Here is a 20,856-nt window from a genome sequence, read left to right as displayed (position 1 = left end):
AAATGGGGATAAAGATCGATAGCATTCACACCAAAGAAAGAGTAGGTCAAGAGGGTGCCCAAAACACCAATATATCTTTTGTCCGACAACATTATCACAATCATAACAGAGTAACATATTTTTACTATTTTATTTACAATTCTATTATTATTGTTATTTTTTGTATAATTATTATAAATATATCATGGAAATAAAATAAGAATTCAAGAAAAATGATCAAATTAGGGGGGTGTATTGGATTGGGATTTTGAGAGAATATTTTGACAAAAACAATCTTGAAGATTTTAAAAGATTATGTGGGATTGTATTGATTTTGTGGGATTTTAAAAGATTTTTTTTAAAAGACTTTTTACAATCAGGATTCTTAACCCAAGATTTTAATGGATTTTCTAACACAGATTTTTAAGATTTCAAAGTACTTTATGGATTTTTAAGATTTTGAAAGATTAATACATTTTAAACAAAAAAATAACGGAAGTTACAAAAGTGAATGAAAAAGATGATAAATAAATTATAATGTTTGAATAAAGAAAATAAAAACGATAGAAATTTTAAACCTTTTAATAACAAAGTCATTATTGCCTAAAAAAATAATAACAAAGTGATTCTCACTTCATGTTCGCCTAATTATTAGCATTTCTCCACATATCTGAACCTATATTAGTCCTCCATATATTAGCATCTTCTCGTTCCTGCTCTTGTGTTTGAACAATGGGTTCATGATCATTGTCTTCGTAATTTGGTAACACTGAAGATGAAGATGAAGACTCGTCAGTAGGTTCCACTGGAAATTCATCAGAACGACATTCTTTGCGAAGAAAATTATGAAGTGCTGCACATGCCAACACAAGCTCTGCTTGTGTTTTAAATAGAAATGGAGGTGCTGACTTAAAAATTGTGAACCGCGATTTAAAAATACCAAATATCCTCTCAATCACATTCCTTAAGGATGCATGCCGAAGATTAAATAATTCCTTTTCATTTTCAGGGTCATTACCGTGACCTGCAAAATCTTGTAGATGATATCGTACACCTCGATATGGGCTAAAAATTTGCGTCGATTAGGAAATCCACAATCCACCAGATAATACTTACCTTGGGGCACTTTAAGTCCATTCTTCCTTGCCAAAGCATCACTTAACACCTTGGAATCATGTGCTGAACCCTCCCACCCGCTAAGAACGTACATGAATTCCAAATCAAAGTTACAAGCAGCTAATACATTTTGTGATATATTTCCATGACGATCACGATAACTGCTTACATCTCGTCCTTTTACTGATGCGGGAATATGTGTACCATCAATAGCTCCAATGCAATCCTAAAGTGTGTGTATCAATAATCATAAATATTATTATAATAATCACAATTATAATTATAATTTTGTTATAATTAGATAATGATCACATACCTTAAAATAAGGATAAAACCTTGTGCTTTCCCTTATTTTTGCAGGCACAGTTGAGCCTGGTCTAACCATTAAATCAGGTGCTAATGAGTTCAGAGCTTTCAAAATCTTGTGAAAATTTTCACTTGTAGCAAATTGTGATCGGCCAAATGTATTGCGGATTACACAATATCGAGTGTTCTGGCCGACAATCTGTAGGAATGATGCAAGCATTTCTTCAACACAAATAAATCTTGTATCCTCCAAAGGTGTTTTTTCTCTTATAATCGTGCACAACTTTCGAAATACATCAGGATACATCCTATATACTTGTCGAAAGATTGCAGGATCATCGTTTAATGCTTTGTGTATATAGTCATATCCCCGACTAGTAATTTGTCGTCGAGTTAATGGACGTTCAATATGTTCACCACGCATCATATTCAAAAACTGATTTAATATATCTATTAAAGCATAAATTGCCATCACATATGTGTATGTGGCTTCATAAAATTCTTCATTTGTTTCCTCGTCATCTATATCTTCATCATTTGTATCTTCATTATATATATCTCCATCCATTTCTTCGTTCTTTATGTCATGGTCATGGTTATAAGTCAATATCAAAGTTAATACAAATTCATATATAAAATAAATATAACTAAAGTTTAACCACAACAATTTCACAAAATATATAACCTAAATACTTCAACCATAATAGTTCGACCAAAAAACAAACCAAATATTTCAACCAAAATACAACCATAATAGTTCGACCAAAAAACAAACCAAATACTTCAACCAAAATAGAGACCCAAAAGATATAGTTCAACAAACTCACGATGTTTAAAATAATATGTTAATAATAGATGATCAAAATATTAATTATTCCCTAACTTAAAGTTTATCCAAGATGAGCGTTCTTCCGGTGACATCTTCAAGAAAAAATCTTTTTTGCTTTAGTATTTAACAATTCAGCTGTCTTGAAACGCGTTATGTCATCCAAATTTGGAATTTCTTTTATAACATCCCAAATAATACCCTCGAGCTCTCTATCTCTATCTCTATCTTTTTCTCTTTTCTCCATCATGTTGGATATTTTTTCAAAATTCACAGCAATAGTCCCAATGCCAACAGAAAGATTTTCCAGAACGTTGCCTTGATTGTTGATCCCAACAGCGCTTGAACTCCCTCCATACTCGGATCTCCTTCGCTTGTGACAGTTTTGTTTTTCTATGGGAACCTCTGAATCTAAAGGGGGTGGGATGGTGGACTTGGTTGGTTTGGTGATGGAGGCTGATATGCTAGTTCATAGTTATTTGGTGTTATGAATGTATCACTATTAGGATCATATGAAAATTCTTCTATCCCAACAGTTCTATTTTCTGGCTCAAAAGTTGTTGCATCAGTATCATCTGGATCGACTGATATAGAATTATTCCCGCTAGAAACTCCACCCCCAACAACGATCTTCAAATACTCATAATCAACCATACTTTTTCCTCGAAGTTTGCTGTGACTTGGGTGGGACTAAAAAAAAAATCATTGTTAATATACTACAAATATTATAATTTACTAAATTTATAACTATTAATATATTTAAAAGATTATGAACTTAGCTCACCTTTAAGTAATCTTTCCATACATCCTCATGAGCAGTGAAAGTTTTTCCAATTGGGTCCCATCCAAAGCCAGAGTTGTTGCGCATAAGGGTTGACATCATGTTATACTGGTTTCGAAACCACTTCATCCGACTCAAATAATGACTATAAGTTTTAGGGAATTTAGTTTTTGCATTGAGTTGAGGAAGTATTATTCGTTCTACATTTTGTTTGCTAAGTGACCCATTGGCATCACGCAATCCCCTATTCATAGCATCCACCAAGAGGTGCAACAACTCATTGGTATCCTCCATAGTCCAAGATACATAATTATCTTTGTCTCTACTCTTTCCTTTGTTATTTTCTTGTGAATCCCCCATTTGATCGCTAATATATATATAAGAAACTAGTTATTTGACAAAAATAGTTATTGTTTCCTAATTGTCAAAAGTATAGTGACTATATCCCGAATAATATACAATTCAATAGAAAAACCAATAAAAAACTACCTAATAATAAAATAAGGGTCATGCTAACATGCGCACTTAGGGCACATGTTAAGGATACTTCCAATAGTAACTATGTCTTAAAAATAACAATTTTTGACTTTTAAAAAAGTAAATTGCACAACTTTCAATACAAAATTTCTATACATAATACACTAACAAGTGTCTTAAGGGCACATGTTAGCATTTTCCATAAAAATAATACTCATATATCATAAAATCATTTAAAAAAAAACTATTAACAAAATAACAATAATAATAACACAATAACAATTAAAAAATTATTAACACAATAATAATAATAATAACACGCTGTCAAAAAAATAATAATAACACATTAATAATTAACATTTTAATAATAACACAAGAAAATAATAATAATAATAATGGACGTTGTAAAAAAACAAGTTGAAGAAACAGAAAAAAAAAGAGTTTTTTATTTTGATTTGCATATACATACTAAAAAAAAAGCAATATGAAATCTTGATGCATATCAATTGCCATTCTTTTGATGCATATTCATTGCCTGGACGTTGAAAACAATATGAATACGAAATCTTGAAGCATATACACACCCTTTTCTTTTGATTTGCGTAATATACATATAGTATGAACAATATTGACTATCGATTGCCATTAAAAAAATAGGTAAAATTGATTGAAAAGTTGTAAGAGAATGAACCTGGTAGTGGTTTGTGTCTTGTTCGGCAGGAGAAGAAAAAGTCTTTGGAAGATTATGAAAAGTCTCAAGGGTTTGGGTGAGATTGTTGGAGGAGTATTTTATGTGTATTTCTAACTAAAAAGTCTCTCAAAATCCATTCCACAAAAGAATCCATCAAAATCTATTTACTTTTGAATACCAAAAGACATTTTAAAAGTGGTAAGAAATCTCAATTGAATACCAACAATTTTGTTGCCCTGAAAAAAAAATCTTTATTGTCTTAATTGAATATCACAAGATTTGTTTATATTTTATAAAAGTCTTGATTGAATACCACAAGACTTTTTAATCATAAAAAAGTCTTTTAAAATCCTTTAAAAGTCTTGATTAAGATTTCAAAGGATTTTAAAAGACTTTTTTATGATTAAAAAGTCTTGTGGTATTCAATCAAGACTTTTATAAAATATAAACAAATCTTGTGGTATTCAATTAAGACAATAAAGATTTTTTTTCAGGGCAACAAAATCTGTTGGTATTCAATTGAGATTTCTTACCACTTTTAAAATGTCTTTTGGTATTCAAAAGTAAATAGATTTTGATGGATTCTTTTGTGGAATGGATTTTGAGAGACTTTTTAGTTAGAAATACACATAAAATACTCCTCCAACAATCTCACCCAAACCCTTGAGACTTTTCATAATCTTCCAAAGATTTTTCTTCTCCTGCCGAACAAGACACAAACCACTACCAGGTTCATTCTCTTACAACTTTTCAATCAATTTTACCTATTTTTTTAATGGCAATCGATAGTCAATATTGTTCATACTATATGTATATTACGCAAATCAAAAGAAAAGGGTGCTGTATATGCTTCAAGATTTCGTATTCATATTGTTTTCAACGTCCAGGCAATGAATATGCATCAAAAGAATGGCAATTGATATGCATCAAGATTTCATATTGCTTTTTTTTTAGTACTGTATATGCAAATCAAAATAAAAAACTCTTTTTTTTTCTGTTTCTTCAACTTGTTTTTTTACAACGTCCATTATTATTATTATTATTTTCTTGTGTTATTATTAAAATGTTAATTATTAATGTGTTATTATTATTTTTTTGACAGCGTGTTATTATTATTATTATTGTGTTAATAATTTTTTAATTGTTATTGTGTTATTATTATTGTTATTTTGTTAATAGTTTTTTTTTAAATGATTTTATGATATATGAGTATTATTTTTATGGAAAATGCTAACATGTGCCCTTAAGACACTTGTTAGTGTATTATGTATAGAAATTTTGTATTGAAAGTTGTGCAATTTACTTTTTTAAAAGTCAAAAATTGTTGTTTTTAAGACATAGTTACTATTGGAAGTATCCTTAACATGTGCCCTAAGTGCGCATGTTAGCATGACCCTTATTTTATTATTAGGTAGTTTTTTATTGGTTTTTCTATTGAATTGTATATTATTCGGGATATAGTCACTATACTTTTGACAATTAGGAAACAATAACTATTTTTGTCAAATAACTAGTTTCTTATATATATATTAGCGATCAAATGGGGGATTCACAAGAAAATAACAAAGGAAAGAGTAGAGACAAAGATAATTATGTATTTGGACTATGGAGGATACCAATGAGTTGTTGCACCTCTTGGTGGATGCTATGAATAGGGGATTGCGTGATGCAATGGGTCACTTAGCAAACAAAATGTAGAACAATAATACTTCCTCAACTCAATGCAAAAACTAAATTCCCTAAAACTTATAGTCATTATTTGAGTCGGATGAAGTGGTTTCGAAACCAGTATAACATGATGTCAACCCTTATGCGCAACAACTCTGGCTTTGGATGGGACCCAATTGGAAAAACTTTCACTGCTCATGAGGATGTATGGAAAGATTACTTAAAGGTGAGCTAAGTTCATAATCTTTTAAATATATTAATAGTTATAAATTTAGTAAATTATAATATTTGTAGTATATTAACAATGATTTTTTTTTTAGTCCCACCCAAGTCACAGCAAACTTCGAGGAAAAAGTATGGTTGATTATGAGTATTTGAAGATCGTTGTTGGGGGTGGAGTTTCTAGCGGGAATAATTCTATATCAGTCGATCCAGATGATACTGATGCAACAACTTTTGAGCCAGAAAATAGAACTGTTGGGATAGAAGAATTTTCATATGATCCTAATAGTGATACATTCATAACACCAAATAACTATGAACCAGCATATCAGCCTCCATCACCAAACCAACCAAGTCCACCATCCCACCCCCTTTAGATTCAGAGGTTCCCATAGAAAAACAAAACTGTCACAAGCGAAGGAGATCCGAGTATGGAGGGAGTTCAAGCGCTGTTGGGATCAACAATCAAGGCAACGTTCTGGAAAATCTTTCTGTTGGCATTGGGACTATTGCTGTGAATTTTGAAAAAATATCCAACATGATGGAGAAAAGAGAAAAAGATAGAGATAGAGATAGAGAGCTCGAGGGTATTATTTGGGATGTTATAAAAGAAATTCCAAATTTGGATGACATAACGCGTTTCAAGACAGCTGAATTGTTAAATACTAAAGCAAAAAAGGATTTTTTCTTGAAGATGTCACCGGAAGAACGCTCATCTTGGATAAACTTTAAGTTAGGGAATAATTAATATTTTGATCATCTATTATTAACATATTATTTTAAACATCGTGAGTTTGTTGAACTATATCTTTTGGGTCTCTATTTTGGTTGAATTATTTGGTTTGTTTTTTGGTCGAACTATTATGGTTGTATTTTGGTTGAAATATTTGGTTTGTTTTTTGGTTGAACTATTATGGTTGAAGTATTTAGGTTATATATTTTGTGAAATTGTTGTGGTTAAACTTTAGTTATATTTATTTTATATATGAATTTGTATTAACTTTGATATTGACTTATAACCATGACCATGACATAAAGAACGAAGAAATGGATGGAGATATATATAATGAAGATACAAATGATGAAGATATAGATGACGAGGAAACAAATGAAGAATTTTATGAAGCCACATACACATATGTGATGGCAATTTATGCTTTAATAGATATATTAAATCAGTTTTTGAATATGATGCGTGGTGAACATATTGAACGTCCATTACTCGACGACAAATTACTAGTCGGGGATATGACTATATACACAAAGCATTAAACGATGATCCTGCAATCTTTCGACAAGTATATAGGATGTATCCTGATGTATTTCGAAAGTTGTGCACGATTATAAGAGAAAAAACACCTTTGGAGGATACAAGATTTATTTGTGTTGAAGAAATGCTTGCATCATTCCTACAGATTGTCGGCCAGAACACTCGATATTGTGTAATCCGCAATACATTTGGCCGATCACAATTTGCTACAAGTGAAAATTTTCACAAGATTTTGAAAGCTCTGAACTCATTAGCACCTGATTTAATGGTTAGACCAGGCTCAACTGTGCCTGCAAAAATAAGGGAAAGCACAAGGTTTTATCCTTATTTTAAGGTATGTGATCATTATCTAATTATAACAAAATTATAATTATAATTGTGATTATTATAATAATATTTATGATTATTGATACACACACTTTAGGATTGCATTGGAGCTATTGATGGTACACATATTCCCGCATCAGTAAAAGGACGAGATGTAAGCAGTTATCGTGATCGTCATGGAAATATATCATAAAATGTATTAGCTGCTTGTAACTTTGATTTAGAATTCATGTACGTTCTTAGCGGGTGGGAGGGTTCAGCACATGATTCCAAGGTGTTAAGTGATGCTTTGGCAAGGAAGAATGGACTTAAAGTGCCCCAAGGTAAGTATTATCTGGTGGATTGTGGATTTCCTAATCGACGCAAATTTTTAGCCACATATCGAGGTGTACGATATCATCTACAAGATTTTGCAGGTCACGGTAATGACCCTGAAAATGAAAAGGAATTATTTAATCTTCGGCATGCATCCTTAAGGAATGTGATTGAGAGGATATTTGGTATTTTTAAATCGCGGTTCACAATTTTTAAGTCAGCACCTCCATTTCTATTTAAAACACAAGCAGAGCTTGTGTTGGCATGTGCAGCACTTCATAATTTTCTTCGCAAAGAATGTCGTTCTGATGAATTTCCAGTGGAACCTACTGACGAGTCTTCATCTTCATCTTCAGTGTTACCAAATTACGAAGACAATGATCATGAACCCATTGTTCAAACACAAGAGCAGGAACGAGAAGATGCTAATATATGGAGAACTAATATAGGTTCAGATATGTGGAGAAATGCTAATAATTAGGCGAACATGAAGTGAGAATCACTTTGTTATTATTTTTTTAGGCAATAATGACTTTGTTATTAAAAGGTTTAAAATTTCTATCGTTTTTATTTTCTTTATTCAAACATTATAATTTATTTATCATTATTTTCATTCACTTTTGTAACTTCCGTTATTTTTTTGTTTAAAATGTATTAATCTTTCAAAATCTTAAAAATCCATAAAGTACTTTGAAATCTTAAAAATCTGTGTTAGAAATCCATTAAAATCTTGGGTTAAGAATTCTGATTGTAAAAAGTCTTTTAAAAAAAATCTTTTAAAATCCCACAAAATCAATACAATCCCACATAATCTTTTAAAATCTTCAAGATTGTTTTTATCAAAATATTCTCTCAAAATCTCAATCCAATACACCCCTGTAGTTAACTAGTCCTCTATTCCTAATAAAGAATTAATTGGGAGGCCGGGTCGGGAGTACCCTTCCCGTCATGACCTATTTCCGTTGACATCCCTACCTACGAGTGCTGTTCCCACGAGGCACGTGCAGATTCTGTTTGACCACACGTGCCTTGAGCATTCAATAATCACCACCAACCCGCCAAAGTGACTTAATTATAAACGCGGAACACATTTCACAAGGAGAAGCAGAACCATCGCTCAAGCTCACACTCACAGTAAAATCCAAACCAAAATGGCGGAAAAAGAAGCCGTTGAAGAAGCTCAGAGCAAGTTCCGATCAGAGTTCCTTCAAGTCCTGCGTAGTAGGCGACCCGCTCAAGGTGTAGAAATCGAAGTTCACTCACTAACTTCCCTAATCTCGCTATGTATTGCGCAACGATTCTTTTAGTTAAATCTCGTTGGTTATATATATGTTTCAGTTCCACTAACAGTCGAACTCGCGAAGCCAGTTGCGAATCCTTTGCATCAGGACTCTCCTCCATCGATCGAAGGGGTATCGTATCAACATTTCTTTTTTCAATTTCTACTTAATTTGCTGGTTCAATCGCATGAGAACCTTTTACAGATCGAGATAATGGAGTCGTGTCCGAAGGCTGATATAGAGAACCTTGAAGACTTGCTCGAGGAGGAGAATCTCTACTTGAATACAGAGGTAGGTCACTGATTAATTCGATTTTTCCTGGAGTTGAATGTTGCATCGATAATTTTGTTATTCCGATTCGATTTTGAGCGCCAGAGAAATTCGTCGATTTTGAATCGTAGGAAGGAGAGCAAGGACGGTTGCCTTTGTTGGTTTTGAAGTTGAAGGAAAGCGATAAGCAGAGAAAAAGGCCTGCGGTTGTTTTTCTTCACAGTACGAATAAATACAAAGAAGCCGTGCGTCCATTGCTTAAGGTTAACTGTTAACACTTAGCACTACGTCTTCTCTGCAACTGTACTGTTCTTTTGTATGCCTGTTTGAAAACGGATTTTCTTTCTGGCTTCGGTTTCTTGGTGTTTTAGGCATATGCTTCGCGAGGATATATAGCAATTTCTGTTGATTCTCGTTACCATGGAGAACGTGCTACCAGCGCAACCGCCTATCGCGATGTATGTGTTTGCCTTGCTCTGATTTATTTTTAGGTCTAGTCCTCCTGATAAATTGCGCAATTTTATTTAGGGAAAAGTTTTAGTCTGAACTCGTACTTCAAATTCTTTATTTGAAACAGCAAAATTTTAGGAAATGGTTTGCTTTTGAAATCTTTTTTATTTTAGGTTGTGTAACTCAAATTTATTTGGATTTGATTGCAATTCAGTTTTAATTATTTAACTATGCTCCCCTTATTAGTTGACTCATTTACATATCCAGAGTGATGGTAATAAAGTAAACTACTTAAATAAAAGGAACTGTAAGTTAAAATAGAATTCTGGTCTGTAAATTAATTCAAATAATTATTTTTAATGAATTCCAAACATAATAATTTGATTGTTAAATCAAATCAAACTTGTATTTTTTTTTACAGGAAAATCAAATTTGTATAGTGGTTCTGAATAGTGTATGCAATTGGCCCTGAAGAATGTAGGTTAAGCTTTAGGAGAAGTAATTTGTTTTATAAATTTATTGGTTTTATGTTCGTATTGTCCTTATATGAAGAAGAAATGGACTTTCTTCTGCTTACATATTTATTCAAGATTATTAGGAAAGTTAAAAATAAGTCATCTATATAAAATGCAAAACTGATCATGTTTTGTTTTACTTTTGTTTTGGCTACAACCTCCCCGACAAAAAATGCACAGGCACTTATTTCTGCATGGAAAACCGGTGAGACGATGCCATTCATATTTGACACGGTAACTTATTATTTATCATGCAGATTTACCATATGGAGCCACTTAATGCTCCAACTGATTTGTTTGAATTGTAATTATGAGTTATGATAGTTTAAACTTACGATTAGTTTGGTTCAGAAATGGTGTATTATTCCTTGATCTGGCAGGTCTGGGACTTGATTAAATTGGCAGATTATCTAACACACAGAGAGGATGTAGACCCTTCTAGGATAGGAATCACTGGAATATCACTTGGAGGTTGGTCGAGAGAAGTTGAAAATAATATGTCAGATGGCATGTTTGATGTGACTCATCACTTATATAATTCCTTGATGCAGGAATGCATGCATGGTTTGCTGCAGTTGCTGATACTCGCTATGCTGTGGTTGCTCCTCTGATTGGCGTTCAGGTGGCTTTGAATGATTGAGTGAAGCTTTTATTTAGCAAAATGTGTTTCTGAAACAACAATTTGAAAACTTTTGTGCTAAATGCTTGCAGGGATTTCGATGGGCCATGGACAATGATAAATGGCAGGCTCGAGTTGATAGTATAAAGCCTCTTTTTGAGGGTAACATATTGTCAAATGAGTTTCTGAAGTTTCTTTCATGTTTTACTTGTTTTTTTATCTTTGCTTAAGTTACTTCTCCTTGTAGTTCAATTTTGGTTTATATAATTTTGGAATCACTATTCATACAAATCCTGTAATCTTGTAGGTAGCAGTTTATACTTGTCGTCTATAGTGTATGATTTCATATGCAACATTAAATAAATTCTTAAAATTGATGATGCCAATGGATTAAATTAAATGGTGAAGTTGGAACGGTGTTTCAGATCTATAAGGGAAAATATGATATGAATCCTAGTCCTATCTGTTGGGTTCTGTTCATTCAAGCATGCTAACAGTGGAAAACTGAACATATATTCTGAAGATACTTTGGTATATCTATCCCTAATGCTGTTAGTTTTGCGGATGCAGTGGCTCGTGATGATTTGGGTAAAGGTGCTATTGACAAAGAAGTGGTGGAGAAGGTCAGTCAAGTTTTTATGAATCCAACTATGATTCCGTCTCCAAATGAATCGCTATAAGCTTTGATTTATTGCTTTAACTAAACATGATTACAATAATGGGTACCATGATACGTATCCCATAATTGCTAGTTATTCACCCACTGGGCACAATTTCCATCTAGAGAGCTTTGTTCTTGTTATTCTACAGTGTTTGCAGTTGATACTTGATACTATATACTAGTCTCAATTTTATATTTCTGATCAGGTGTGGGACCGAATTGCTCCCGGTTTAGCTTCCCAATTTGATTCACCTTATTCAGTTCCAACTATCGCACCACGTCCTTTGCTTATTGTTAATGGTAAGACCCTTGTATATATAGTACATTAAACATTTTCAAATTGAATCGTGCTATCTTATTCATATTCAACTGCATGTATTGACAATTCAGGGTAACCACTCTGCTGCAACGTAAGTTTTTTGCTTCTTTAGGATGTATCAATAATATCATAGACCCCTGCATCCATCCGTATTGGTCAATTTAGTTATTTCGTTCATTTAGTTTTTGTGAATTTTTTTAAGCTAACTTGGAATTGAAGTATTTGCTTGGGTTTTGGGAACTCTAGGTGCGGAAGATCCTCGGTGTCCCATTGCAGGCTTGGAAATTCCAAGGGCAAAGGCAAGCTGGGCATATGGAGAGTTTGACTGTTTAGATAATTTCAAGGTATGAACTTGTGTAGTTTGGTCACTTTGGTGAGAAATTTAAATTTGCTAGTGATCTTCCGTAATGAGTTTAATAAGAATAGATTTAACCGTTGGTTGAAACGTGCAATTCTCCAGTTTCAACAAAGCACCATTTCATAAAAAACCTCTCATAATAGAAGTGGAAAGGTAGTCCCTTGAATTTAACATGCGCTTTCCAAAGTATGGCAAACACATGAGAGTGCATGTCTATTGTTGACTTTATTTGTTCAGCTTGATTTTTAAGATTTAATCGACATAACATCTCAAGTCAAGTCAGAGGCTCTTAAAATTTATATTTAAGTCTAACTGAATCCTACAAAACTACTTTGTAAGGTGAGAGTTACCTCTCATTTATATATACTTTAATTTCATCATATCACTAGTCGATTTTCATGTGGAATTTCCAATATGAACACCATTGAAGGTGCAGCCTCTTATATTGGATGTGATTGTGAGGAGCGCTTAGTCGGGTGTTTGGTTGGGGATTCTTTTTGGGTATGTTTGGAATTAAGTTTTGGAGGGAAAGAAAAGAGAAATATTTTAGTTTTATATTAAGATGGTGTTGATGAGTGATTGTCCTAATTTATGATTGGTTGCTTTGAGATGCAGATTATTACAGAACCTGGAGTTGGACACCAATTAACGAGGCTTCAGGTGAAAGAATCATCTTATTGGTTTGACAGGTTCTTGAAACCTTAGCCCGTGCCCTCATATGTGTTCTTCAAGCCCTGTGTGGTTGTTGCTCTAGCTCATTGCCTCATTTCTGTTGTCTTCGTATGATTGTGTCATGATATCAAAGTCAATAAATTGTCAAATAGAAATCATTAGAAATCATTATTAGGATGACTCTTAACATAATTATTATAAAAATCAATAAATTTATTATGTATAATGGTGTATAATTGAGTGATAGTTCAAAAAATTTGTATATTGTCATTACATAATATTATTTATGTCCGCCCCATAATCAATAGCATGTTAATTTATCATCATTGTTCGAGGACAAAATCAATTTTCTACAAATTTGTCAAACATGGTAATACTGGTATTCAAAGCCCGTTTTTATCAGAATCAATCCTCCAGAAGAGGCGGAAAACAGGGTACTCAAAGGCCCAAGCCAATTCACACTAATTATCGTAATTGCACTTAGTATTTTCCAAGCACTTTTTTTTAAGGCTTAACTACTTTTTTTATCCTATAATTTAGTGTTTTTTTATTTTCATTCTTTTAATTTTTGTAAAATATATTTTTTATTTTTCGTTCTTAAAATGTTTTAGATAGTATTTTAAACTGTAAAAAAAAAGTGTTTTGAATAGTGTAAACAAACACATTTTGTGATCACATAAAACCATCCAATTAAATGAATATTGCTACTCAAAATATTTTCTTTTATAAGCATCTACTTAATTTGTTTTAAAAAATTTCGCAAAAAGCGAAAAATGATAACGCAACGAGAAAAGCCACTGCCCACTGGTGAGTACCACCGTAGCAGCTGGAAAGCAATGATGAAAGTTGCATTGCACCTGCGATGCGAGTCCGCTCCCTATGAGGCACGTGCGGATTCTGTTTAGCCGCACGTGCCTTGAGCATTCAGTAATTACAGCTAACCCGCCAAAGTCACTTACAGTAAGTAGAACCATCGCTCAAGCTAACTCACAGTAAAATCCAAACAAAAATGGTGGAAAAAGAAGCCATTGAAGAAGCTCAGAGCAAGCTCCAATCAGAGTTCCTTCAAATCCTGCGTAGTAGGCGACCCGCTCAAGGTAGTTTAACAATCAAAATTCACTCACTAATTAACGTCCACGATTTCGCTGTGTATTGTGCAATGATTTTTTAAATCGTTCGTTGTATATGTTTCAGTTCCACTAACAGTCCAACTCGCGAAGCCAGTGGCGAATCCTTTGTTTCAGGACTCTCCTCCATCGATCAAAGAGGTATCAACAACACTCATAGCATTTTTTTTTTCAATTTCTGCTTCAATCTTGTAATCTTGTATGTACCACTTTATATATGTATCGCATGGTGTATGATTAATATGCAACATCTAATAAATTCTTAAAAATGATGATGTCTTTTAGAATTGGTAATTTATAATAGATTGCCTATGGATTAAATTTCACGGTGGTACCCTCGGGGACATCCGATATATTTACATGGTGAAGCAGGAATGGTTTTTATGTAAGAGCTAGAAGGGAAATAGGAGCTAGATGGGACAGGATTATTTTAGTCTCCATCAATATCTGGGACAAATTAAAAAATTTTGTTATATGTTATGTGAAGATTAGTTGAGACTATTGATATATGATGGTCTCAAATCATGTAATATTTTCTTGTAGCAAGGGTTGTCTTACAAACTAAAGTGCCAGAATTAAGTCATTATGGCCTTGTCTCAATCATGTAATATTTTCTCGTAGCAAGGGTTTTCATGAGTGAAATTACAGTGTGTTCGAAAAGGAATAGGATGCGAGGTAGCAAGGGTTTTCATGAGTCAAATTTCAGGGCGTTCGAAAAGGAATAGGACACGAGGTAGCAAGGGTTTTCATGAGTGAAATTACAGTGTGTTTGAAAAGGAATAGGACGCGAGGGAGCCGGTCGAACAATGATCAAGGTTGCATGTGAGGCTCACAAAAACTCAAAATGTTGGTGGCACAAGGATGGTTGGTTTGGAGGAGGGTCATGATAACCTTACCAAAGGAAGGGACTAGAAGAGGAACTGGAATATGTTCATAATGTGGTGGCGACAGCCGGATGGAGGTGGTGGCAGGCAAGGTGGTCATTGGTGAGAAAGAGGGGCATTGTCCAAGGACAAACGGGAAAAAGAAGAGAAAAACAGAAAAGAAAAACTTCAACCATTGATTTAAAAATTAAGAAATCAAACAGTCCTAAATGGCTTTTCCCACGTGGGAGACATAAGGTGGCTTCGCACCTAAGCCTGCGTCTTGATGGTAAAAAGTAGTGATATTTTATTATGTTGTATTGTTTGAATTGATAAAATTGTAATGAAACAAAGTAGGTTTATGATGAAATGGATTCCATCTAATCTCTTTATTTTTGTCTCCCCCTCCCTACCAATTTGCGGTATAAGATGGAACCAAAATCAATAAATTATTAATCTAAAATGATTTTTTTAGTGAATCCAAAACATATCCCAATTAAAAGTGAGAAACTAAGGAGGTGTTTGATTTGCCTATCTTCTGTGTTTATTTTCATTGAAAATCAAAAATGATGATAAAAATGTGTTTGATTGAATTTTTGAAAACATTTTCAGTAAAAATAAAAATAGAAAACAACCAAAAAATGAAAACAACAAAATTTCGTTTTCAGTGTTTTCAATTGAAAACATGAATCTCATTTTGGGTAAAATGAAAATGAGATAACAATGAATGTAATTTTAAGCAAATTTAAAAATACAAAAAAGACAAGAAGTCAATATATCATAAATTTTCAGTGTTTTTATTTCCTAAAAATAGAAAACAAATCAAACCAAACATATTTTCAGAATTCTAATCTTTTAAAAATAAAAACAGTTTTCAAAAAATGAAAACAAGAAATGAAAATAAAAAATGAAAATCCAAACCAAACACACCCTAATGTTTCTAGATACTAAATACACTAAGACTGAAAATCAAACCCCTAATCACATGCTTAAAAGACATGATTAGTTGCAATGATCCCCAAGAAGCTTCTTCCTCCTAGATCACAGCCATCAGATATAAATGAATCCCAGTCCCAGTTATATTCAAATGGCTAGTCCACAAGGAAGAAGTAAAAGACTTCCACCAAAAGAAAACAAAAATTAGATCGTGAAATATATAGGATCAGTCAAGCCATTAAAGAAATTGCACAGCACAATATGCTACTACTTACTTCGTACCCCATTACCCATAGGCTCTTCGCTATGCGAAGGTATGGAGGAGGAATATTGTACGCAGCCTTACCCTTGCATATGCAAAGAGGCTGTTTACTACGAACTCAAATTATTGAATGCAACCTCAAGATATGGATTTCATAAAACTGAAGCAATCAAGGATTATTTGAATATTTGAGATCATTCTGGCACGAATCCAGATATGCGAGGTCACACCAACACTTTGTACATTGTGTACAAGTCACTACTTTAATACAAATCATCAAACAATTAATATCATGTCTTAAAATGTATACATTTCAAACAAATTAAGATTGGAACACAGAACTGATGTATCTACTGCTAACTTGTTGCCTAGACTAACATAGGAAACAAGTTATCTAAAATCATTCAGCCTTTCTTTGGCATAGCCGCGAGTCTCGTGTACATTCTTGCCATGGATTGGTACCCTCTAACATCCCCTGAACGCAGAAGATTGCCTATAACAACAAATGAATATAAGTGGCTGAAAAAAGGTCTCCTTTCGTACATGCACAATCTTTATGTTTCAGTCCCTACACCTAGAAACTATTTGTTTTAGTCCTTACACATTTTTTAACTCACTTTAGTCCCCCCACAAATGCACTTTAATCCTTTTAGTCCCTACAATTTTGGAAATAAAGAGTGTATGTGTAAAGACTAAAACGAGTGGTTTTTAGGTGTAGGGACCAAATGAGTAGTATTAAACCTTTCATTAAGAAAAAAGGGATGAGGGCATAGATTTGGAATGGGCTGACGGCGTAAGGATTTGAAGTTCTTTATTTTCCCAACAATATCAAAATTTTATTGTAGATAGTTTTATAATCAACAACAAAAATCTAGAAATATATATGTAAATTCAACCATCACACACAGTTAAAGACAACAAATGAAACACCAGATTCTATAGCACCACCTCCCCATCCATTCTCTCAAGCACGATCGATAAGCATGTGGTTGTATAAAATAGTTAATTGGCGTATCTTTGGCATTTCCTCAATCCTCAAATCCAGCTTCAATTTGATCATCCATAATGAGGTAAAGTATATAATATGAAAGAGTATCATATGAATTCAAGTTTCTTTTTCTTGCATTCTTTCTTTTGATTCCATGCAACTAGAGACAAATGAGAAAACAATATAAAGTGGAAAAAGTTAAACAACCTGAATCACAATTCAGTGGGCTGTCAGGTTCTGGATGGGCCATCAACGCAATTATAGCCCTACAGACAGATTGAAGTGTCCAAGCGGGGCTCCAAGCATTTTTCAAGATATCTAGGCAAATCTCCCCAGTCTGGAAAATTACTAGATGTTTAAACAATTGTCATGAAAAATTGTCAAGAACTCCAAATCTAAGAGAAAAATGTTATCCATCAACTTATAAAGAACAGGCAATCAAACTCAAATCAAAGACTTCCAATTTTCAATGAGTTCCTTATGAAACTGAAAGGGGCTAATAGTAGGCATACAGCTTAGGTTTCATTTACTTATCAGCCTTCCATAAATTGTTGACATTATTGCACTTTCCACCATTGAGAAGGTAATCATTTTCAAACTGACACCAAGCACAAACATTCATCATTTTCAAACATCATACATAAGCACTAAGTATATCTATAATAAAAGTGATAGAAATTATTTCATTTCAACATTGATAATTCATAGCAGGGCTGCTACCAGGATATATAATTCCATCATTCCCCATGCAAACAACTATTTGTGTCTGTTAGATGCACAGAATCAGACATTGAGTTGCGGCTTGGAATTGGAATTATGACATTTTTAAGTTCATCTAGAATGTTCAATTCAATGGAATTCTAATAAAATTAATAGTTAAAGCTAACAATTCTCAATTTCTAATCTCTGCCCTCTGAATTACAATTCCTAACCTCATTCTCACTATTCAGTTGTTCTCCCTGTCTTTGTTTCTCCCGGCAAAGTTATCAAATCAAGAATCAAATTGTGAATCACCAAGCTTATTTTTGAATCATGAATCTTAATTTGTATCGAATAGTAAGATTCCAAGACAACAAAAAGTTATTTCAAATATATCATATAGATGATATATGGTGTTCAATGTGGTAATTTTAAACCAGAAATAGATAAAACTTAACCATAAGTCTTATAAAACAAAATTATTAGTTATATATGAGTTTGGGAAGCTTTTATTTTAGAAGAATAGAAACACAGCAATGAAATAGCCAAATAAAGTGCATGCAATGAACGATTGGATGACAACTAAAGTAGAGGAATAATCAAATAAGTAAGTTCAAAAGTGCTACTTCAATTCCTTCTCATTTAACAATTTAAACTTATATGATTTTCAAAAAAAAATCATGACAATTAGTGAAAGTAAACAAAAATAATAATAATGAATCATGCGATTTGTATCAATGATACAAAATTGCACAGATTCATTCATGTACCAAAAATACAAAGTCATTTGAGATTCATCTTATGATGCAAATCAATAGGTAGCCAAATGGTATCAAATCATAGGATTTGAATCATGAATTGTAGGATTCTAGTAACTATGCCTCCTGCTACCACCACTGTCATTGCCACCCCCACCATCACAACTCCTACCACCAATTTTTGCCACTGCTATCCATCACAACTGCCACCACCCTTGCCCCACAGCCCCAACCTCACCCTCACACCACCTCTGTTGTTGCCACCAGTGCCATAGCCATTGCCGCCGCCACTACCACCACCCCGCCCCATTATCCCTGCCACCATTGCCACAGCCGCTATCATCACCAATCACCATTGTTGTCACCTCCATTGCCACTACTGCCGCCACCCCTTCACCATTACTGCCACCATCCCTTTGCCCACCGTCACCACTGCCACCTGAGGACGACATAATCCTACCCATAACTACCACCCATTTAAAATGAAGGTGTCGAAATGGAATTGAAATTCAACTTAGAATAATAATTCTAAGCTCTAATTCCTTACACAATCCAAACATAGGATATATAATTCTCCAAACCAATCAATATTGGAATTGCAATTACAATTTTGAAACAATAATTCTAATTCCATTCACAAAACAGACACAGATACTTTTTTAAACTGTGCATCACTTTAAAAAAATCAGAAACCATTCTTCAGAGAGAATTGTGAAATAAATTAGGATAATATAACTCTCTTCAGAAATCATACAGTTTACATGGGGATCCATCCTACCTTAAAATGCACATTTGGGTGAAATATTTTAGTCAAAAACCGGACTTGAGGTGGCTGTAGAGGATACTGCTCCGGAACAGAAAACGCAAGCTGGAACACACCACCCTCATAAGGAGTCTCAGAGGGTCCCTAATTGTGAACAAAACAAACCAGAGCAAATTTCAGAATCATCACCAACAAGTTGTAATTGACAAGCCTTAGTTAGCATACCTTGATAAGAGCGGTCCATTTAAAAATGTTTGAATCATCACAAACTAGTTGAATATCAAGATCAACAGCCTTTTCCCGCTGCACCTCTTTGTACTCCTTGAACAGCCTTGCCCGCGATGCCTGCATGAAAGACACAATCCAAAGCCAAAATGGCCTTATTGAAGAATCAACCTCAATACAATTGCAAGAGAAGGCATCAAAATCAGGAACAAACCACCACCTTGCAAAGTTAATAATTCAAAACACCTAGTCCTAAAGATAACCCACAACATAACAGTTACATCCATTCAGATTCATGACCCATAAGACAATTGCGTCCATCGCATCAACTCTTAACAAAAAATAATAATAAAAAATTAAAACAGAACAATAGTGAGTGGCAACGAACCTGCATGCTGGATATGCGCAACCTGGAAAACAATTTAACTGCAGTTTTAAGAGATATATTTCACTATACGTTTGTGTGAACAAAATTGAGAAACCGTAAACAAATTTCAAGGAACAAAGAATGGTACCGTGTCGCAACTCTTTGGATTTCACGAGATGAAAGGAAGGAAGAATTGGTGTATCGCGTTGGGACAATTATGGATCGGAAATGAAAAGTAAAATGGAACTGTGCAAACCCTAGAACAGTGGACCCACCAAGAAGATGATAGTCTCTATAGCACAGTTGGCACCCGCGTTTTTTTCCCCCCGCTGAGATTCAATGAAGCCTTTAGTTACCAACACCGATGGGAACTAATCAGTAATATTTCCTTATGAGATTAGAGCGTCCTGGTTAGAAATGGTACAAACACTCAAACACATTCTTTAATACTAGTTTTTTAAAATATATTTTTATGATTGGCCAAAAATTACTAATTTTAATAAACCTCACTTCGTCTTTCTCCAATACAGTGTGATCAAACAAAAAAGTTTTGATAAAAAATGTATTGCTAACATTCTCATAATTAGATTAGTTTGGATAAATGTCAACAACACACCCATATATGTTTATATTTATTGAATGAAAAACATTAAAATCAATATGATAAAATAATTAATAAAATAAGTTTAATGATTATGCATTAATGATTTAAAATAATTTATTATTATTTGATTCTATAGGATAAT

General features: G+C 33.4%; 5 protein-coding genes and 1 pseudogene across 8 annotated transcripts; 3 read left to right on the top strand and 3 right to left on the bottom strand.

Moving 5' to 3' along the window:
- Window positions 1-487: 487 nt before the first annotated feature.
- On the bottom strand, window positions 488-2,641 carry LOC121174776 (uncharacterized; annotated as a pseudogene).
- On the bottom strand, window positions 2,639-3,669 carry LOC106795922 (uncharacterized protein At2g29880). Its single transcript, XM_041015118.1, has 2 exons — window positions 3,012-3,669; window positions 2,639-2,917 (listed from the first exon to the last, which is right to left on the bottom strand). Exons 1-2 carry the CDS (start codon window positions 3,366-3,368, stop codon window positions 2,639-2,641), a joined length of 636 nt encoding a protein of 211 aa, XP_040871052.1. The 5' UTR covers window positions 3,369-3,669.
- Window positions 3,670-5,885: 2,216 nt separating this feature from the next.
- Window positions 5,886-6,443, top strand: LOC102664418 (uncharacterized protein At2g29880). Its single transcript, XM_006578156.4, has 2 exons — window positions 5,886-6,070; window positions 6,165-6,443. The coding sequence occupies exons 1-2, from the start codon at window positions 5,945-5,947 to the stop codon at window positions 6,441-6,443; spliced, it is 405 nt and encodes a 134-aa protein (XP_006578219.2). The 5' UTR covers window positions 5,886-5,944.
- A 1,449-nt stretch (window positions 6,444-7,892) lies between these two features.
- LOC100809855 (uncharacterized) lies at window positions 7,893-8,459 on the top strand. Its single transcript, XM_003523683.4, has one exon. It carries the CDS (start codon window positions 7,893-7,895, stop codon window positions 8,457-8,459), a length of 567 nt encoding a protein of 188 aa, XP_003523731.1.
- Window positions 8,460-9,044: 585 nt separating this feature from the next.
- On the top strand, window positions 9,045-13,412 carry LOC100807180 (uncharacterized). 2 transcript variants are annotated; one of them, NM_001254996.3, is made up of 13 exons: window positions 9,049-9,217; window positions 9,317-9,390; window positions 9,463-9,549; window positions 9,660-9,791; window positions 9,900-9,986; window positions 10,674-10,727; window positions 10,874-10,964; window positions 11,045-11,115; window positions 11,205-11,274; window positions 11,683-11,735; window positions 11,980-12,073; window positions 12,339-12,436; window positions 13,066-13,412. In NM_001254996.3, the coding sequence occupies exons 1-13, from the start codon at window positions 9,130-9,132 to the stop codon at window positions 13,153-13,155; spliced, it is 1,089 nt and encodes a 362-aa protein (NP_001241925.2). In that variant the 5' UTR covers window positions 9,049-9,129; the 3' UTR covers window positions 13,156-13,412. The 2 variants fall into 2 exon arrangements, with proteins under 2 accessions (XP_040870472.1, NP_001241925.2); XM_041014538.1 differs by having other exon boundaries at window positions 9,045-9,217; window positions 9,317-9,549; window positions 13,066-13,395.
- A 3,024-nt stretch (window positions 13,413-16,436) lies between these two features.
- On the bottom strand, window positions 16,437-20,529 carry LOC100806291 (protein PEROXIN-4). 3 transcript variants are annotated; one of them, XM_003522651.5, is made up of 6 exons: window positions 20,259-20,529; window positions 20,132-20,169; window positions 19,744-19,863; window positions 19,534-19,662; window positions 17,506-17,635; window positions 16,437-16,803 (listed from the first exon to the last, which is right to left on the bottom strand). In XM_003522651.5, the coding sequence occupies exons 2-6, from the start codon at window positions 20,135-20,137 to the stop codon at window positions 16,715-16,717; spliced, it is 474 nt and encodes a 157-aa protein (XP_003522699.1). In that variant the 5' UTR covers window positions 20,138-20,169; window positions 20,259-20,529; the 3' UTR covers window positions 16,437-16,714. The 3 variants fall into 3 exon arrangements, with proteins under 3 accessions (XP_003522699.1, XP_003522698.1, XP_040870801.1); XM_003522650.5 differs by having other exon boundaries at window positions 20,132-20,153; window positions 20,259-20,512; XM_041014867.1 differs by having other exon boundaries at window positions 19,744-20,153; window positions 20,259-20,514.
- Between the last annotated feature and the right edge of the window lie 327 nt (window positions 20,530-20,856).

The sequence above is a fragment of the Glycine max genome, chromosome 4, assembly GCF_000004515.6.
Source record: "Glycine max cultivar Williams 82 chromosome 4, Glycine_max_v4.0, whole genome shotgun sequence".
NCBI classification, from domain to species: Eukaryota; Viridiplantae; Streptophyta; class Magnoliopsida; order Fabales; family Fabaceae; genus Glycine; species Glycine max.
The sequence above is the reverse complement of the archived record's forward strand: the minus strand, read 5'-3'. Positions and strand labels throughout refer to the sequence as shown.

What these genes read in the sequence shown, in the direction of transcription:
- LOC100807180 (XM_041014538.1), top strand. Translation starts at nt 9,130, where the DNA reads ATGGCGGAAAAAGAAGCCGTTGAAGAAGCTCAGAGCAAGTTCCGATCA. An exon ending in GCGCAACCGCCTATCGCGAT is followed by an intron (nt 9,987 to 10,673) that starts GTATGTGTTTGC and finishes AAAAATGCACAG; the next exon opens with GCACTTATTTCTGCATGGAA. An exon ending in CACTGGAATATCACTTGGAG is followed by an intron (nt 10,965 to 11,044) that starts GTTGGTCGAGAG and finishes TCCTTGATGCAG; the next exon opens with GAATGCATGCATGGTTTGCT.
- LOC100809855 (XM_003523683.4), top strand. Translation starts at nt 7,893, where the DNA reads ATGTACGTTCTTAGCGGGTGGGAGGGTTCAGCACATGATTCCAAGGTG.
- LOC100806291 (XM_003522651.5), bottom strand. An exon ending in AATGGACCGCTCTTATCAAG is followed by an intron (nt 19,663 to 19,743) that starts GTATGCTAACTA and finishes GTTCACAATTAG; the next exon opens with GGACCCTCTGAGACTCCTTA. An exon ending in ACCCAAATGTGCATTTTAAG is followed by an intron (nt 17,636 to 19,533) that starts GTAGGATGGATC and finishes GTAATTTTCCAG; the next exon opens with ACTGGGGAGATTTGCCTAGA.
- LOC106795922 (XM_041015118.1), bottom strand. Translation starts at nt 3,368, where the DNA reads ATGGGGGATTCACAAGAAAATAACAAAGGAAAGAGTAGAGACAAAGAT. An exon ending in TATGGAAAGATTACTTAAAG is followed by an intron (nt 2,918 to 3,011) that starts GTGAGCTAAGTT and finishes TTTTTTTTTTAG; the next exon opens with TCCCACCCAAGTCACAGCAA.
- LOC102664418 (XM_006578156.4), top strand. Translation starts at nt 5,945, where the DNA reads ATGAAGTGGTTTCGAAACCAGTATAACATGATGTCAACCCTTATGCGC. An exon ending in TATGGAAAGATTACTTAAAG is followed by an intron (nt 6,071 to 6,164) that starts GTGAGCTAAGTT and finishes TTTTTTTTTTAG; the next exon opens with TCCCACCCAAGTCACAGCAA.